The sequence below is a fragment of the Euprymna scolopes genome, chromosome 3, assembly GCF_053919585.1.
Source record: "Euprymna scolopes isolate OS-2025 chromosome 3, ASM5391958v1, whole genome shotgun sequence".
In the NCBI taxonomy this organism is placed as follows: domain Eukaryota; kingdom Metazoa; phylum Mollusca; class Cephalopoda; order Sepiida; family Sepiolidae; genus Euprymna; species Euprymna scolopes.
In genome coordinates this window covers 83,703,714-83,724,724 of record NC_136484.1, presented here as the reverse complement: position 1 = coordinate 83,724,724, position 21,011 = coordinate 83,703,714, and the positions used below count along the sequence as shown (strand labels likewise).

Genomic DNA, 21,011 nt, shown 5'->3' with positions numbered 1-21,011 from the left:
AGATATATAGATTTAAAATAACAAAAAAATTATTATATTTAAAATTATTTTACACTAGCAGGGAGACCCAATGTTGTCTGGGATTGAATAAGGATCAACTTTTATTGTCATCGAAATCGATAAAATTGCCAATTTTTTTAATAACATTGATTCATTACCTGTTCTAGTTAGGACCCCTCCCCCCTGGAGTGTACCGGGAGGAAGCTTCACATGCCTTCTCGCAGTAACTTAGTCCACAATATATCGTAGTCTGCATTGCACTGTAGACAATTGTATAAAATTGATTGTAAATAATGGCTTTACTTAAAATTTAAAATGCAAAAGTCAAGTATCATGGTTCAATTATGCTCTAAAAAGAAACATTCATTTTCATTGAATTTTTTCAATTATCGATTTTAGATACTTATCAGATACATTCTGATACAAAACCTACATAAGAACAATCCCAGATAATTCAAACACCTTTGTGTAAAATTTCATAAAAATTGGCCCAGCCACTTCCGGGTCCATAGGGAATGAACTCACAAACGTTCCTTTTATATAGTAGAGATAATAAAAAATTAAACATTAATTTCTTACATATTTAATCTTAGCTCACCTATCATCTTTTTTTGTTATCTTTCTGTTACTTATTAGAATTTCAAGTCATTTTAATATTTATTAATGTAGATGAATATCAAAAAGGCCCGAAATTCTAATGCAAAACTTTTTTTAATTTATTATCCATATACTGACATTAAAAGATGCTACGGTTATTTAAATCAATAACGTGATATTTTGAAATACTGTATATAAAGTACAGATGACTGATTCAAGCAGAGGTTTTTAAATGCCCAAGTTGCATAACTAGTTTTAAAACAGTTCATAAGTTAATGCTTGATGTCATTAATTTTAATTCTACTTTTTCTATATATCTACAATATTTTGTTGATATCAACAATAACACTAGACAATTTGTTTACTTTTCGAATGTTGTCTACATTTCTACAACTGATTTTGGGTATTTTTGCGCTGAAGAAATGGCATCTGTTTCTCTCCATCAGGTAAGATTTTTGTGCTAAGTTGATTTAAGAAAAAATAAGATCTTGTGACAAAATCAATTACATTTTTGTGGCATTATCAGCTGATTTAAATGTTTTTTCAACAACATAAATTGATTACCTGATAGAAACATTTACTGTAAACTGAATGGTAGGGATTGATACTTAATTGTATGTTGTTTCACCATTGTTCAAACTTCAAAGCTTGAACTTTCATTTCTTTGAACTCCTAAAATGCTCAGCGGCAGGCAGGTCTTTCTTCAGACTCCAACAGTAATCAGCCATCATTACTGTGTTCCAGTGACATAGTCTCCATCTCTTACAGGTTCTAATGGAATCTCTCCCCCTGCTCGTCACTCATTGAATCCAGATTCTCAGGAAACCGATCCATATGTGAAAATAGGTAATGCATCTTGGCACTCATGTTGCAGCCCAGCAGTCAGCATGTTGTTGACAAGTTCCGTGGCAAGAAAGTTCTTTACTACCAGAACAAATGCCTTCCACACTTCCAGTCCACTTCATTTATTGAGTTTTCACATTTTGGATATTTGATGAGCTGCTGGATCTGAGGACCATTAAAGATGCCAACTTTCAACTTTTTCATGGTAAATCCTGGAAAAGTATGGCACAAGTAAGTGAAGCAGTCACCATCCTTGTTCAGAATCTTGATGAACTGCTTGATTAAGCTGCAGTAGTGGGAAGTGTATTTTCTCTACCAGACACTTTCTTTGCAAGGCAGCAATTCCTCTTTGTGTATGCTGAGCACCCATTTTGGGAAGATTTCACAGTTTTATCAAACTGCTCCTTTTTAATATAATCATGCAGAACCATCGGACCTGAATACTTGTCATTAAAATAATCATTTCTAAACAAACATGGCATTTTACCCCTACAAACTAATTTTAAAATGCTCCACACATGTGTACATGTGAACAAAAAGCGTAAAAAAACTACATAAATCAAAAACTTGATCTGATTGAGCAAAACCAATGTGATTTTTGGATTCAATGCATCACATTCATCTTAAATCAGCTGAAAAAATGCAGACAACAAATTTGTTGTTGACCAGTATAATTAAAGTAGCAATACACATAAAAAAATTGAAATAACCTACAATATCTCAATACATAGAAAGAGCTTTAGGATCTTTTGTTAATTTTTTTAAATCTGACCAAAAATAAGGAAATTATAACTATTTTTGTGCCTTGCTTGTTTGGATATTTTTCTCTATGGCCATATGTGTTTCATCAAATACATCAGTTTTGCATTTTAATAAAGATAACATTTTTACTAAATAAAAATGTTATCTATATATATAAAAGCAAAAATGTGTGCGTGTATGTATGTTCACTTTTTGTGTATGTCCAAGAAAGACTTTTTTCAGAGAAGCGCTCAGTCGGTTCACAACTTCTTCAAACTTTTTATATCACATATAAATCATAATATCTCCGAGTTAACAACGGATCTCACCTGTCTATTTAATTTGCATCACTTCGGGAAGATAAATATTCAACAGTTTTCGCTCGCCGCATGTGGATTAGGCTTTTTCCTATAATAAAAGCGACAGTAATTCTGGCGGTATTTTTCCGGTGGCGATCGCCGGAAATGTCCGAAAGCAATCAGCTTTGATCAATGTAGAAATATTTTCCTTATATCAAACAACTGCTATTCAATATGGACAAGGGGAGCTGCTCCCCCCCCCCCAACATCTTGGGAAAATAAAAATAAAAAAGCGTTCCCGCATAAAATAAAATACTACTCCGCAGTCAAAGTTGACCTAATTAAGTCATTAAAACGTGCATCTGCGAAATCTAAGTAATTAAATAAATTCAAACGTGTTTCTGTTAATATCTCTCGGTGGCCCAATGGTTAACATCGCACGTTTTTTTTTTCACACTTTCATTTCCAACTTCGCCTCAAGGGTTCGGGTTCGATCCTCATGCTCACTTACCAAAACTTTTTTTTTTTATTTTACCCCCCCCCCCCCGAGTTTTGATTTAACGCCGGGTACACCCCCCCCCTAGTATTTATTAAAATGCAAAAACTGAGCAGTAAAATTTGCCATATATGTATTTTCATGTAAGAAATCAGAATATGTAATTGAAAACCTCCAGAAATTAAATGATTTTAAAGAAATTTACAGCAAATACACATAAATACTTTAGAAATACCAATTAAAAGAAAAGTTAAAGAACTCAAAGTTGAAGTGTAATGCATTTTATGTAAAAGAATCTAAAACCTAATACTGTTAGAAATGAATATAATGCAAGATTTCTTTTATATTATTGTAGATTAATATCTTCTGCTAACCTCCCATCACTTCATTAAAATATAAGATTCTACCTTTTTAAGTTTTTTTTTTGTATGAACACCCTAAAATCTTGGCAGAAAGAAAAATCAAAAACAATTATTTTAGAATTTAATCCCCAATTTCTGAGCCATTCTAGCATTTTAGAGCAGTTAACCATTTTTTTGTTCTATGTTCCTGTGAGATTATTTTTGTTTTGAGGGGAGGTCTGCTAAAAAACGATTATGTGTAGTTTTAAAGGGGATCTTGGGGTGGGGGGTGGGTGCTTACCACTCAAACTTCAGGTTAGTGGTAAGGTTAAGGACAATTATGTGTGACATCCTAAAAACTTGACAGTAAACAAAAAAATCAATTATTATAGAATTTAAAGGGAATTAATGTAAAATAATCCACCATTTTAACATTTTAGGGCATTTTTTTTTGGGGAGATAAAAGGCCATTATTTTTGAACAATTGTGTGGTTTTAAGAGGGTTATTGTTGGGTGGATCTTACTACTCAAATTTATGGTACATGATTGGGTTAAAGAGTTTTGTTTTTAAGAGGTGCTTGTTACTCAGATGTGGAACAACACTTTCAAGATAAGCACTTTTAGGAAGTGGGCTTGTCATTTGAACCTCAGGTTAGTGTTAATGATTTTTTGATACTAACTTGTCAGCTTGAAAAGTGAAAAAAGAATTTGGAAGGCTCTAAAATGCAAGAATGGCCTTAAAACGAAGGATCATTTTACTTGTATGTAAAATCTATATGTAAAACTGACTCCCATTCTAAATTCTAAATTATTTTTTTATGCCAAGATATTTAGGGTGTTCACACATAATCACCTAAAAAAGTAAAATCTTATTTATTTTATAATTGGTTACTAAGATTAATTTTTTTATTAGAATTAAAGTTCAAAAGTATATTTGAAAACCAGTATTTCTCAAAATATCCACTATTATATAAAAAGCCAAATTAAATTTTAAGCAAAAAAGCACTTTCATAACACACTGGTGTAACCACAGTATTTTCTTTCATTGTTTAGGCTGTAAACAAAGTATCTACTGCTGCTGAATTATCAGCGTGTTGTTTTAGCAAAACGGTCAAAACAGTGAAATGAATACACTATGTTTTTCAGATAAAGTAATTAAAATTAATACTACAACAGAAAATATACTTTAATTTTAATGGATAAAAAGATAAAGTAATTAAAATTAATACTACAACAGAAAATATACTTTAATTTTAATGGATAAAAAGATAAAGTAATTAAAATTAATACTACAACAGAAAATATACTTTAATTTTAATGGATAAAAAGAAAAAATTAATTTACTTACTTATGGGGAAACAAAAAATTAATTTTTTAAAATTGTTCAATACTCGTCATGTTGATGTCTTATTTTTTAAGAAAACAAAAAAAGGAATCAATCAGCTTATTTTGTACCAAAAAAAAGATAGGTTTCCAAATTCCTTATACCTAATGGGGAAGTAGTAACAAGCTTTTAAACAATAAGGGTGGGGGTTGGGGCATCTAAAAACCTTACGCAAAATGGGCATTTCATAATGTTAACATTTTTATCATTAATTTGCTAAAAACTCTTGAAATATATCACGTACATAAATAATAAAAAAATTTTTTAAAATCGTCATAAACATCAAAGAGACCTGGCATCCTTAAAATGGGTTTCCTATATGAATATTTTATCAGAAAATTGTGACTGAAGTCTGTCTATGACATCTATCGTTTTTGTTGGATATATTTTGTTTTTATTAATAGCAGGGTGAAAATTATTTCATCAGCAAAAGAAGTAAGGTGCCTCTTTTCCTCCGCTAACCTGTGGGAAACCATTGGGCAAGGCTGAGTACCTACTTTAACTCTCTGATCAGGGTTACATGTAGCCAATCCTCACCTGCCTGTGTTAAAAACTCTTTCACTAATTGGGGTTCTGGCTATGAGAGAGCGGTCAACGCCCTAGAAAGTAACTAACACCCCATGCCTTGTGGTGTGGATTCTTTTCTTGAGCCAAAGGCTTAGGGTAAAGTCCCTGACAGAAACCTTATGGGATCAGCACCGCATAGTACTAGCATCATGGACCACCAGCATATGGACACACCCTGGTGATGGGGAAATGCTGACCCAGCTATGGGCTAAATAGTAACAACGCATGGGGCGTCCTCACGTAAGTGGACTTCCGACAGACTGGATTTCCGGCAGGATGCTGCAGCCAACCAATGAGCGAGTCATCACGCCTCTTATCCATGCTACTGGAACCTTCTGAGGTCAGTCAAGATAGTTGATTGGGGCTTATGCACCCCCTTACACTTACAATTTCTTTTTGCATAGGTATCTTCTTCATCACTCACATCCAAGATCTGCAACAATGAGATAGCAAGTGATGGGGGCAGGCTCCAGATAGAGCTGGAAGCCTCTAGCTCATGTCCTGCACATTAGGCGGCCCTGGCAAGATGGTCGGTGAGAGTTTGGGACTGGAACAGCCTCTCTCTTTGGTTCTACCAGGGTGATTAAGCAGTCATATTCAGGAACCGTACTGCTCACCTTCAAATGGAGGAAAGGCCTGGAAAAGGTGGCCTAAACACTGTCTAACACTTCCTGGGTGGACAACTGCATCCACTGGGACATCCCACTTGCAGTCAAAACAACGAACAGCAAACAGTGACCTCTGACATTAACTACCTGGAATGTCAGAAGCCTTTTACAGAAAATTGCCCTTGGCGTCGCACTGCCCTACTTGCCATGGAGTTCACCTGCAACATCATTGTCATTGCTGCCCTTAGTGAGACAAGGTTTGATGGTGAGCGGTCACTTAAGGAGGTTGGCGAGAGCTACACCTTTTTCTAGAAATGTCTCCCAGAAGATGCCTGTTGCATTCATGGCGTCGGCTTTGGCATCCAGTCATCTTTGCTTCGCCATCTACCCAAAGCACCAACTATCACTGATGAATATTTCATGACCCTACGGCTTCCACTGACCAGGAGTCATTATGCCACCCTGATCAGTGCCTATGCTCCCATGCTTGACTCGGAGGACGTGACGGACAGTTTTTTATGACAACCTCACGGCTGCCATCAGAAACACCCCAGGCAGTGTTAAGATCATTCTGATGGGCAATTTTAATGCCAGAGTTGGCAAAAACCACGAGATATGGCAAGGAATTACTGGACGGCATGGAGTTGCAAATGTAAACAGAAATGATCTCCGACTTCTGTCCCTCTGTGCGGAACTGAGTCTCACCATTACCAACACCATCTTTTAGCTATGTGACATGTACAAGCCCTGGATGCACACAAGGTCCAAACACTGACACTTTATCAATTTCATTATCGTCAGACACTGTGATCTGCGTGACGTGCTCTTGACCTGTGCCATGCGTGGTGCTGAATGCTCTACTGATCCCCGCCTGATTCACGCAAGTCTCCTGCTAAACGTATGTCCACCTCCCCATCGGGAGAAGCCAAAATGGCGACTTGACCTGTCTCTATGAGATCCGGCAATTTCAGTCAAATTGTGTGATGCCATCTCCGAGTCCTCCGTGCCCCTATTGGTGTCTCAGCAGTGACCAATACTACCCTCACAGCAGAATGGCAAGAAATCTCAACCGCTCTTCATGGTGCCTCAGAATCCATCCTTAACTACTCTGAGAGGCGACACAAGGTCTGGTTCGATGACCATGCAGGGAACATACGTGAGAAAAATGATGCTCATGATGCCCTTCTTAGAAATCCAGCATCTTCCACACTCTGCGAGTATTTCTCCTCTCTCCATGCCATGGTGCAGCAAGAATTGCATCAGATGGAGAATGAATGGTGGCTGAAAAAAACAAGATCCAAATGCAGACCTTGATAACACCCACGGTTTCTAAAAGTCAGTAAAAAATGATCCATGGCCCAAGGCAACGCTCCATGCACCATGTGTGTAGTAAGGATGGTGTTCTCATCAAAGAGGACTGAATACCTGCAGGAGCTGCTTAATAAGATCAATACCACCGATCCCTCCATTGTTGATGATCTCCCCACTCTGCCATCCATTCCCATGCTGGACAACCCACCATTCCTAAGCGAAGTGAAGGCCATTCACAGCCTAAAAAATAACAAGGCAGCTGGTCCTGACTGAGATCCTCAAGTGTGGCGGAACTGACCTCCTAAGTCTCAACTGGTTCATCCTGGGGTCAGCAAAGTGTATCCCACAGCAGTGGAAGGATGCTAACATTATCCTCGTCTATAATCATAAGGGTGACTGTGCTGACTGTGACAACAGCCAAGGCATCTCTCTCCTCTCTGTGGCCGGCAAAATATTGGCTAAGATAATACTCACGACTTCTGGAAACTATTGTTGATCTTGTCGTCCCAGAATCACAATATGACTTCCTCCGAGAGCGTAGCATCACTGATATGATTTTCATTGTTTGTCTTCTCCAGAAGTTTTATGAACAGCATTGTGAGCTCTATTTGGCCTCCGTAGATCTAACCAAGGCTTTCAACACTGTAAACCGTGAGCCGTTATGGAATATTCTCCAGAAGTTTGGTTGCCCTTCTACTTTCTTGTCGGTCCTTCAGTAGTTTCACACTGACATGTGGACTTGTGTTACCATGTCAAGTGCAGAATCGGAAACTTTCGCCATGAATGTTGGTGTGAAGCAGAGATGCGTCTTGGTTGTGGTCATTTTCAACCTGTTCCTGGTTGCTGTCACTTTGGTTTCACACCTTGACTTTCAACTTTCTGTTGATGCTGTTGCTATCCAGTACCATCTTGATGGCAGCTTCTTCAACCTGAAATATCTTCAGATCAAGACAAAAAAACCCTGAAGAGCTCATCTTCAACTTACAATATGCCAATGATGCTGCATTCTCTAGCCATACCTCCAGCGGACTTCAATGCAGTCTTGACGTAGTCTTCAACACATACCACTGAACTGGCCTTCTTATCAATACCAAGAAGACAGAAATCCTACCATACATGTCTCCAACTGATACTCCCATCTTCACTATCAACGGTATTCCCTTCAAAAGAATATCAGCAGCTTCACAAACCTTGGTTTCAATCTCTCATTCTCCTATGACCTTAATAATGAAGTTCAACACCACCTTAATCTCGCCTCTTCTGTTTTTAGCCACCTGAATGACCGAGTCTTCGCCAACCGCAATCTCAAGACCCATACAAGGGTCGCTGTGTACAACGCAGTCATCATATCCACCCTCCTGTGCAGTTCCAAGGCATGGTTTCTGTATCGTCATCACATCAGGCTGCTGGAGTCATTTCACATCAGACGACTACAGCAGATCCTTTGTCTCCACTGTCATAATCAGAGATTCGCAGGAGAGCTGGACTATAGAGTCACTCCTTATCTGTCGTTAGCTTTGATGGTTGGGCCATGTCATCAGGATGCCCTAAAACAGACTACCTCGAAGAGTTCTCTTTGGACAACTCACTGACGGACAACGAAATGTCGGCTGCTCAAAAAACCACTCACGCTCACTCTCAAACGCTGCAATGTCCTCTTCAATCTTTTGGAGACTTTGGCAGCGGACAGAGACACTTGGCATTCTATATGTAATAGTGAGACGGCCTTCTTCAACGATGGGCATGAACGAGTAGCTACAGAGCATTGCACACTGAGACACAGATGAGTGGCAGCCACTCACCATCAAAACCCAAATCCTGTCTTCCTGTGCTCTATCTGTGCAAAGCAGTGTAGATCATGCAACGGGCTTCACAGTCATCAACAGTCATAGAGTCAATTAAAAAAAAAAATCATGAAGACATCGTCGTCATCCACATAGATAGACTACCATAACTAATTATTATTTATTAATGCAGATGAAAAGGATATTTATTTCTGAACAAAATGGAGGAATTTTGAGTGCTTTGGTTTCTAAAATATCACTATATTAGTTGAACCACCTTGAAATCTGTGCTTATCCAAAGCATTTTATGGTTGATAGGTATCGCCAATTAAAGGGATTAATTATAAAAATCTTTTTTTAAATTATGTCCATTAATTATCAAGGGCAATAAGATATATTAGTTTCATTTAAATCAACTTGCTGAAAGATATACTGATGAGGTATAGAGAAAACAGCCACTCCTCTCTCTCTCTCTCTTTATGAATAGAGGGGAGGGTGTTTTCTTTTTCTTCTCTGTGGAGAGAGGGGTCTTAAAAATAAAAACAAAAATTTTGGTGTTGCTCTCATACCATCATAAAATAACAAATTGAAAATAAGGATCAGGTAAGATTTGAACTTTCTGTTTCTATAGTGAAATTTGATAAACTGATTTAATGAAAAAACTAATAAATCAAGTTGCTTATTTTGATAATATAACATTTCTACATATTTGTCCTCAGATAAATCAGATTGTTTGCAATAGATTTGATTGAAAGTAACATAATTTCATTCTCAATATTAATCTTTAAATATATTTTAAATAGTGTATATTTTAAGTAGTATAGTTTTTTAAATAGTATAGTTTTAAAATGTATATATTTTAAATAATATATATTCTAAATCATATATATTTTAAATAGTATATTTTTAAATAGTATATATCTTAAATAGTATAGTTTATTTAAAACTAGCACAGTTACCCAGTGTAGTATAACGTATGTCTATGGATAGTTAAAAAAAAAAAAAGGATTTTAAACATATGCAACAGTTCAACTGCAAAACAATAAAGAAAAAAAATGGTTTGGCAACAAAAATGTCTGATTCATTGTCCTTATCTCTTATTACTTTTCGAACAGACATCATATGCTTGAAAAATAAAAAAGAATGTTTAATTGATTGTCTTTAGTTATATCCTCAATCTAATTACTTTTTTAATATACCTCATATTTTAAAAAATGAATTCATTACTATTAATAGATTTTCAGTTTACTTAATTTTTTAACACATTTGGTTTCATTCGTTGTCTGTTGTTAATACAATTCTCAGTATTTATGTTAAATAAAAAATAATGGAACAATAATTTTGTATATCAGTTGTGAACACAAGCCTCAAGGGAGGAGGCAAAGTGGTTGTGTTCAGGTGAACTTGTTTTTGTTTGGATTGCCATTTTACTTTTTAGGGTAGAGTGCATTAGGTAAAGTGAGTGTTTGTTTGATGCTAGTAGGCACACACAAGTAGATTTTAGCTGAATTTTTATCTATGGAATTGTAGTCTTGAGATAGCCCACCAGAGATAAGTGCAGGGTCCTTTTTTATGTGTGACATGGCACTGCAGTTATTGTGATATTATACAATTGTTGTTAGGTATTGTTAAGAGCAACTGCTTTAAGAGTTAGGATGCTTGTACTGCCAGTCGAAAACAGCAACAACACAAACTATCAAACCTGTACTACAACTTTATAAGAGGGATTCAATCGTCTGAAAATAAATGGTAAGCAAGCATTTCCAAGTTCTCCAGTTAAAGAGCAAATTGGCAGACGGTGTTTATTGTCAGGAAACAAGATGAAGCACTAGGTGTCTCTGGAGAGTCTCTATGATGGTACCTAATAGCCGAATTGCTAAACAGACGAGAAAAACAAACAGATGAAAATGAGGTGCTAGCAACAAATGGATGCTTGGAAATACAAGATTGACTACTAAGTTTTTATGGAACCAAGAAAATGTTAAAGTTGAAAAAGCAATTTCTGATTCAATTTTAAGAAAGAAATAGTATGGGAAGATGTGAGTAAAACAAAGGATTCTCAAGCTAGATTGCAGAAATATTGAAGGTAAAACAAGTCTTGCGATAATCACAAACTTGACAAATCAGATCATAAAAGAGTTTGTTCAAAAGGACAAGAATCTTAGCACAATTGTGAACAGTTACAAGGAGATATTGAATTACACACAAAGTTGATGGATCAGGTTCTGAAAGTGGTTGAGAAAGTAATTGAGCAGCAAATAAAAATCAGGGTTTTATGCCTAGGCAAAGTACCACTGGTTTTTTTTTTTTTTTTTTACACAGTGATCACCACTTATCAAGGCCCGGAAGCCACTCAGGGATAAGGGTTATTGCAAGTACATTACGTTAGTGTGGAGATTTGATGAAGTGTTTACTTAAGGGGGCGGTTCATTAGGAATTTGTTAACGTTGGACTTGAAGACATCCAAGTTGTAGTCTGGTGGGAAGCAGGCAGACGGAACAGAGTTCCACAGACGTGCAGTTCTAAGAAAGAAGCTTTGTTCATGGAATCTACGTTTTGATTTAGGCACAGATATAGAGTAGGGAAAATTATTGACAGTGGTTTCAGCTAGACGGGTGTTTATCGTGAAAGATTGATAAGAGGGGACCAGAGATTGGAGCTCTGACGAGCACCTGCCATGGAAATAACGATAAAACAAGGAGAGGCTCGCAACATCTCTTCTGTGGGAGAGAGGTTGCAGGGTAGAGAAAAGGGCATCCCCCACTAAGCCACAAAGTCTATCTTGTACTCTGTCAAGGCAGGATAGGCTGTTTTTAGCAGCTCCTGCCCAGATATGGCAACAGTATTCCATCCTTGGATGTACTTGGCTTTTATATAGATAGAGAATTGCATCAGTAGTGAGATATCTTCTGGAGCGGTAGAAGGATCCCACCATCTTTCCAGCGACCTTGGCAACAGATCAGGAGTAAAGGTCAAGCCCAGAAGCTTGTCAAAACACGGGGCCTCACCCAGACGAGAGCCATCCATCACAATTGATGCCAGATGAGGATCAGAGCGTTGATGATGTAAGGATAGGAGTTTGGTTTTGGATGCATTAAAGTAATTATGCAGAAACAAATGCAAGAAAAGTATATTCATAAGACCTATATTTTGCTTTTGAGCATCTGGAGAAAGCCATTGAGTACCAAGAGATGCTGTCTGGTAGATTTTTCATAAATTTAGGGTAAATTAATAGTTAGTGAAGGTTGTCTAAGCAATGTACAAAAATGCTCAAGATTGTATTCGAATGAACAGTGCATTTAATGACAGCTTTAATGTTAAAGTGGGAGTACATCAGGGTTCTGTACTAATCCCGTTGCTGTTCATTTGAGTCTTAGAAAAGTTGCCTAAGGTGCTTTCCTGGAAGACATGCTGTCGGGTTGATGCTTTAGTACTTGCCTGTGAAACAATGGAAGGTTAAAGACTTGTTAAGTTAAAATATTATGGAAGGTTAAAGACTTGTTAAGTTAAAATACTATGGAGGTAAAGATTTGAGAGCAAATATTACCTAAACCAAAGTGATAATCAGTGGTTGTAATGTTGGAAATCTCACAGAAAGAGAAAAGTTCTCTTGCTCAGATTGTGGAAAGGGAGTCGAGTGCAACTCAATTTTTAGTGGTACTTGTAAGCATCGGATACATAAGAACTACAGGTAGGTTCAGAGATTATAATCAGTTTATGTGCAAGAAGTCTAAGACAATGGAGACGGATGAGAACACAAAATATGAAGAAAGTATATTTGGATGTTGAAGCTATTGAAATTGTTCAGAAGTTTTCTTACCTTGGTGATACCATTGGAGCAAAGAGAGGATCTGGTGCTGGTGTGAATGCAAGAATGATAAAGTCGAGTTCTTCTTCCAATACTAAACAAAGTATAGCAGCCAATGTGAGTTCATGAAGTAAAAGTCACACTATATGTCGTTCATTGGGGATTGAACCCAGAGTGTTCTGCAACTTATTATTTTTGTGTAATGACAAGATTTCACTTATACGAACAAGCATTTTTTTGCATGAGCAAATTCTTGTTAAAATAAAAGTAGAAGCATTGTTTAAAAAGTTGATGTGACAATGGAATTTTCTAAGATGCTGCTTAACTTGTTCATAAAGAGAATTGAATACAAAATACCTTTTACCTGTTCACAAAATTGGAATACAATAGATACCTTTTTATCTCTGAATTCATGTTGAAAGTTTCTCCAATACAATCAATTTTCAAAAAGGCAATAAAAAACTTGATCGTAAGTCAAAAGAAAATCTAATGCTACATACCAGAGCAAACTTAAATTTCAAAAATGTTGGGTTTTGTATGAGGTTGAACCCACTAGGAAGAAGACTGATGGATGTGCAGACAAGGCTGTGGAAAAGAAATAATAAATGATAATGATTGAGTATATATAATTAGTTATGTAATCAGTATAAATTTGTATTTATACTGATATTTCTGGCTATGTTTCAAATCAAATTGCATAAGACTTGCAGAAAAACATCGCCACATAGTTGATACCATAATATCGGCAGCTACTTAGTGTGTTTATTATTTCTTTTCAAGTTTTACTTTTATTACTATATAGTATAGATGAAAAGAGAATGCTTTAACACTAATCATTAACAAACAATTCTTTCCATTTGGTAACCTTGATATAAAATTTATTTTATATCACATAAAATGATGAGATTGATAAATTAAGTTGTTTACTTTACAGCACATCAAAGATTCTGGGTCTCTTTAGAGCAGCGGTTCTCAACCTTTTTTGACCCATGGACCCCTTTTCCCTTCTTTTTTTTCTTGGTGGACCCCCTTATAATTTTTTGTCATAAAACAATATTCTATTTCTCAATATAATTTTTTGAGCTTTTAATAAACAAATAAATATTATATAATTAAACTTTATTTTTAAATGAAAACTAATTTAATGCAAATAAAGTATTTTACAACAATTATAATAATGAAAACTTGATTAACGCTAACTGTTTTTTGTGTTTTTGTTTTTGTAAATTCACGTAATGGAATGAATGTGTGTGTGTGTGTGTGTGTGGTTTTGGTACTTATGCAGGATACGGGCCGTGCTATTTTGTAAATAGGATTTTTAAGTTACACTCAATTTTTACGGTATGTTTTGTTCCATTAAATTGTTAGGTGAATTGAAAATCGCCCCCCAAAATTTGATTTTCGCCCACTAGGGGGCGATTCGCCCCCGGTTGAGAACCGCTGCTTTAGAGTATGTATATATTAGTGATGGGACGATTCCAAAATTTTTCCTGATTCTGATCCAATTACCGATTCTGTTCTAAATTTCCGATTCGATTCCGAATCTTAATATTTGTAAATATTTAATTAGAAATTTGTGGGTTTTTTTTTGTTGTAAATTTTTAAATTATTTTATAAATCCCTGGGTAATTTCCGGGTATATTTTTTCTCAAATGTTTTCCTTATAATGTATTGCAAATTAAAAGACAACAAAAGGTTTATTTTGATTTTAAATAAAACAAAAATGTATCAGTTCGTCGTCAGTGTACAACATGCTACTTGAAAGTTTTCATAAACAGTTGAAAATAGTCGACGATTGGTAGGTAAAATGAGAAAATGATGTAAGGACAAAATATTAACAATGCCCCCCCCCCCATTGGTACTAACGAATTTCTAAATAATAATGTTACTATTTAGAAAACCATTTTTAACATAGGGAGGGTGTTGGGCTTCGTTAACTATTATGTGCCTTCTTTCTATGAATGTTTAAATTTTATTTTAATTATATAAATTTGGTGGGTTATTAAATTGATTTGCTTTGCTGTAAAAAAACAAAAACGAGATGCAAATAATAACTAGCCTGACCCGTGGAAATTCCACAGAGGACTCATTCATATGTAATATATTGATGTTGGTATTCATGGCGTAAATAGAGATGCTCTGATATTATTGTAACTCTTGTTACAACTGCTAAAGTATTTATCTAAGCTAGCAAGGACGCACGGTGTAGCCAGGTTGTTAATTACACTTAAATATGATATTTTAATTCTTGCAGATTTTGTATATATTATTACAGAGTTAATGTTCTATCAATTTTTATATATTATAAAGTTGCCATTTCAAAAATAAAAAAATCATCCATAAGACTTTGGTGCATCAGCTTGAGTTCCTTCAGCTATAATCGAAACCGAAACAAACATTTATGAAGAATTCTTGATAGAATTATTTATTAAAAAAAAAAAAAAATGGATCACTGGAGTTCCATCAGCTATAATCGAAATCCAAACCAAAACTTATGAAGAATTCTTTGTAAAATCATTTAGAAAAAAAAAAAAAAAAAAAAAGGTATTTAGGAAAACTCATACCCGGAATACTTGTACCCAGAAAACTGGTCACTTATTGAATAAATATCAATTAAAAACACATTTATGACTGTTTTTGAAGGAGATATTGTCTTTTAAAGATACTATACTCCTCATAATATTTTTAAAAATATTTTTACTTGTTTACTGCTGTTTTAAAAAAATTAAATTGATTTTTCGGAATCTTTTAAGTGTTTGTTTTCTACCTAGCTTTGTAATTTTTTAGTGGTTCAACTTATTTTAAAGAGTTTATTTAGTTAAAAAAAACAAAAAAAAAACAAGTAATGTTGTGTGTTACTTTTGAACAAAAAAATGTCCGACATGAGAAAATCATGTCTTGGGAGTCTTGATAATCGCTCAAAAGTAGAAAATTAAAGAAAATACTGATGCTAGATATAGTTTTAAAACACTTTTTGTGTCCCCAAAACAACAAAAGGCACTTGTGCAGTATGTATTAAAAAAAAAAAAAAAGAAGCTATTTTACTTTACAAAAATCCAATGTTGTTTTTATTACAAAATTGTTTTATTAAAATTATATTTTCTTATGCAGACTTTTAAATAAATGTTTTTACAATTATACATTGATACATTTTTATGCAATAAATGTTTTGGTTTTCAAATATTTTTCTGTTCAGAAAAAAATTTGCCGCGTTATTTGACCAAGAAAAAATTGGAGTTATCGCCCCCTAACAATAGCCGCCGTCTGCATAATGCTGAAGTACCCCCGAAATGACTTTTAAATGATACCCTCCCCATATTAAGAATGGCTTTCAAAATAACTTATTTCAGCGCGGTATCAAAAATACATAAGTACCGTGTTTTCTTTTTTGTTGTTTTGTAATAACACGAGAATTGTTTGAACTAAATTAATTCTTCTAAATAAAATAATTGCTTTCTTTGATAATATGTAAGTGTTTTCTTTCTTTTATTTTTGTTTCATAATAACATAAAAAGTGTTAAAACAGTATTTTTTAAAAATAAATAACATAAAAAGTGTTAAAACAGTATTTTTTAAAAATAAATATATGGTTTCGTTTTTCATGTCTTGACTCTGTGATCAAGTTTATTTTTTTTAAAACAAGAGTTAAAAATAATTTTTTTAAATATTAGGGTGTGTGGTCGCCTTTAAAAACAATATCTCCTTGTAAAATGTGTTTTCAATCAATATTTATTCAATAAGGAACCAGTTTTTCTACCTAGCAAAAAGGAACAAGTTTTCTGGGTATCAGTTTTCTGGGCACCAAAAAAATAGATGATTTAAGTGCCATCAGCTATAATTTAAACCGAAACCAAAACTCATGAAGAATTCTTGGTAAAATTATTTATAAGAAAATAAATGACTTGAGTGCCATCAGCTGAAACCAAAACCAAAACTTCTGAAGAATTCTTGATAAAATTATTTATTATAAGAAATGGCAATCCATGATTAAACAACAGTCACTCCGATGTAATCGTGACATGCAAAATAAATAACACACATGCTATCGTATTAATATACAGTATTGTTAAAAGTCATAAAAATCATGCTCCTTTCCTACTACTAACCCTAAGTACGGGTGGCAATACAAAAAATATGGCAATTACATGTGATATTATGATTTTGCTGATCGGCCTTAGAATTAGTGGTAAAAATTACTTAACTGCTTAAGAAGTTATAATGTACCGAAATGCGATCAGTTTACATTATATTTATATGCACAGCTGAACCCCCATTCTAAATTCTAAAATCATGTTTCAGTGTACTCACGCATAATTGCCTAAAAAAGTAGAATCTCTATGTTTTGGGTATTTTAAATGTAAGTGAAAGTATTTTTTTTAAGTTAAAAAACTTCTCAATGTTTGCTCTTCCAAAGGTTTGATAAACTTGTGCCAAAACCAAACAAAATATAAGGAAACATGAAATATTTCAGACAAAACCAGTGCTAGAAAAAAAATGTCAAGCATATTAAATCTTTGTTCAAGTCTCTAATAGACACCATATGGCTTTATCAAATAGGTGCGAAAAGCTTTTTTAAATTTGTGATATTGAATAGGCAGGTGAACTCTAGAATATTTACTTTGCTTACAATAAAAACTAATAAAACAAATTAAATTAGGTTTGGAGAGTCTGAGGATTTCCTTGTGTCCAAAAAAAAGCCATAAACTTTAATTATTTCAGAAGAAGCCAATGACAACCACTCCAATGGCGCCAACAAAATTTACCCCTCCCCAAGAGCATTTAAAACTTGTTAATAATCATATAAACTCCCTCCCATAGACATTTTATCTATGCGAAACGATTACAAAGGCAATAAGCAAGTTATAAATGAGCACTAAATAAAATAAATTAAACTTTGCGAATCAATGTTAAATCTGTAAATGAGATTTATAACTCATTCTCTTGCCATTCTCAATCTTATGTTGCAAAGGAACAACTTTTAATAAAAAAAAAACAAAAAACAATTTATGCTCGTTTCATTTTTTTTATTTTAACATTTTTAAGAATCGGAAATTAGACTATAATTTTTCTGATTTCGAAACCCAAAAAGGTCCGATTTTTCTGATTCTGAATTCTGATTAACCATCCCAACACTAGTATGTATACTTTATTATTGCAAATAATCTAAGTTAAAACATTTTCAGTTTATGATATACTAACTGTAAGTTTGCTACAACTTTTCAAAGTTTTCTATTTGCAACATTAAACAAACATTTAATTCATAATTTTGTTGTAAGCATGAAAGAAAATCTTTTTCATTTATTCATAGTAACACTGACATTTTGGCAATCTGAAACACATTATCTTCTAAATGTAACTGTAACGAAAGAAGAAATCAATATCTTTTTATTGCAAATTAGCAATAGATTGTAACTTGTTGAAAATCAAGCCAGTTTCTTGAAAGAAAAGAACATCTATATACAAATGATAAATATTTGGAAATAAAATAATTGATGTTAAATTCAAAACAATCATTGAATTAAAAAACATTAACAATAATTAATTAAATATCCTTTTCAAAACCAATCTGCAAATTAGTTGACCTTACTACTGATATCCAAAAAGATGGTGCTTCCATTGTGTAAAATTGAATTAACTTAACATAGGGAATTTTGAATTTATTGTTTACTGTCAGCATTGCACGGTGGAAGTATGACACAAAGCTGGTACTGGTGGGCACTGCCTTTGCAACTTGCAATCACTAGCGGGCATGATCAGTGTTGGCTTCCATTGGACTGTTCCGAACAGAAATCGTCTTTCAACTGTTATTGTCAGTTTCCAGAGTTCATGGTCGGCCAACTTCCATTGACTGCTTTGAAATGACATTGCCTGTCTTCAATGGTGAGTACTGGTGGTCATTAGCGTTTTTAAGCAGTTACTTGTGTTTGTTCATAGTCAGTCACCATTGACCGTGGCAAGCACTGCTGTTTCAAGTCGATTACTGCTATTTTGAGGTAGTTACTTGTGAGTATTGACCTGCAGTGATTGGTGGACACTGGCTGCCTTAACAACTGCCATTCACTGGCCATAACCATCCCTCAAAGGTGGTCATAACCAACTTTGTGTTTTCTTTCAAGTCAGAGCAAAGCAACAAGCACAAGCACACTATTCTCTGTTTTACACAATCCTGATTTGCTGCGTTGGTGTAGCTATGTTTTTGTACTTAGCGGCATAATCATGTTGACACACTGGTTCTCGTCAGATCACCAAAGTAAAGCAACATTGAGCCTGGCTAGTATCAGATGGGTGACCATTTGGGAATTCTAGGCACTGTATGTACTCTCCGCTTATTTTGGCAGATTCCAGTCGTCCTGGACCTCCACTTACCATGGGTATTTAACAACAGCGACTCAGGAGAGGTGTGGTTGGAGAGGGTGCAACTTTTACTACAAAAATTACATGCGCAGGCACCCTTACATCCATAGTCTGTCAAAATTGAAGGAAGCTTGCTTGATATGTGTGTGTGTGTGTGTGTGTGTGTTGTTAAGAGCCCAGGAACAGATAAAAGTTTATACTAAAATTCCCAAATGACAATTATGACATGATACTTAACTAATTAAAGACAAGAAAATGAGAATGTAAAAATTTAAGATACGATAAAACCCTTTTATTCTTATAAGAAAACATAAAATGTTCAAGAAAATAACTGTATATTAAGAGCTACAACCAGAATAAGGGTAGAATTTTTTAAATAATAGAAAAGTCAGTGAACATGCTAAAATTTACAGTTCAGAAATAATGCGTGAAAAAATTTTTTTTTTTTAAAAAGGTTTCCATTGACATGTTGACAAGATAAATTATAGCAGAGGTTGCTATTGTTGAAGACTAAATATTAGCATTGCTCACTATCCTCATCACTATAAAGCAAGAAATTGGATAAGTTGGTTAACCTAGTGAGGTTGGATGTAATGTAATAGTGTTTTTTAGTGTTGTAAGGATGAAGGGTTGATAAACCCTTCATCCTTACAACACTAAAAAACACTATTACATAACACAATGTGCAAAAACACCACAGAAATGCATAAAAAATATCCTAAAATAGCTTAAAATTAAAAAAAAAGATAGCTTATATTTTAAGAAAGATATTCAACAGCGGATTAAATGTAGAAAAAGTAAACATGTTAAATAGAGTTTGTTTTTATTTACATATATTTGTATAGTCGGCAGAATGAAGAACACAAATGCTATGAAATTTTTTATTTCACAATATAGATACCAAATTTGATGAAGAGTCTACAAAAAATCTTAATTTATTTTTACAGTTAATCTATAAATTGTATTTGTTTTTTTAAATAAATTTTTAAAATAACTTATAAGACCAAATTATAGAGTGATAATATTTGAATATCTATTATTTTCCAAGTTAATATCCACTAAATGAAAACATTGATAAAAACATTCAAAACATGTACTCACCATAAAAGAAGAACTGATTGTAAAGAGAATATTTCTTTTAATTTGATTATAACACTCAGGGAACACCAAATATTGGCAACTTTATCCTATAAGAAAACATACGATTGAATTTATTTTGTAATTTTTGGACAATTTTGTAGCTATAATTAGCATTGAAATAAAAAAAATGAATTCAATAGAAAAACTTGATATATTTCCATATTAAATGTAATGAAATTCTCAAGCAAATTAATCCTGTTTTAAATTCAAATTCATATTTTCTTTTACAAAAGTGTTTTCTATTAGAAAATCTATACAAAATCAGAAGAATAAACTTAAGTGTCACAGGACTAAATTTCAAGTGCATAAGTGGAATGATAGATGAAAAGAAACAAAATCCAAGGAAAAAAAAGAATATTTTATACAAACTGTAATGGGAACTATGGAATCAACTGAGTGAAAATTGAATTTTATCACATTTACATTCTAATAGGGTATTTCTTATTTTATTTTTGGAGTCAATCCCAACAGCAACTTAATGGTTAATGAGACAGAAATTATTGCTATACAAAAGATGAAGAACATTGTACTAACAATGAACAATGATATGAATTGTATTTGATTATTTGTGGTTCATGACAAAAATCTATTGACATTGAATTTGAATACAACCAAGTTGCAATCAGCAAGGAAGCAATCATACAGTATGTGCTTTGTTAATATATTTTTCTTACAAGCTTTAGCTCCTCCTATGTAGTATATGTTCATTTGTCATGATGCAATCCTCACATTCATTAC

At 33.9% G+C, this 21,011-nt stretch overlaps 1 protein-coding gene across 3 annotated transcripts in view; it reads right to left on the bottom strand.

The window, feature by feature from the left end:
* LOC145256582 (dolichyl pyrophosphate Man9GlcNAc2 alpha-1,3-glucosyltransferase-like) overlaps positions 1–21,011 on the bottom strand; it is a 107,572-nt gene that overhangs the window by 22,558 nt on the left and 64,003 nt on the right. For 2 of the 3 annotated variants that reach the window (XM_080115587.1, XM_080115585.1), the window contains exons 9-10: positions 20,235–20,320; positions 13,280–13,364 (exon numbers count right to left, since the gene is read on the bottom strand). The exons of the other annotated variant lie outside the window; for it this stretch is intronic. In XM_080115587.1, coding sequence (XP_079971713.1) covers positions 13,280–13,364; positions 20,235–20,320 — 171 coding nt within the window. The remainder of the gene's footprint in view (positions 1–13,279; positions 13,365–20,234; positions 20,321–21,011) is intronic. 3 annotated transcript variants of the gene reach the window in all.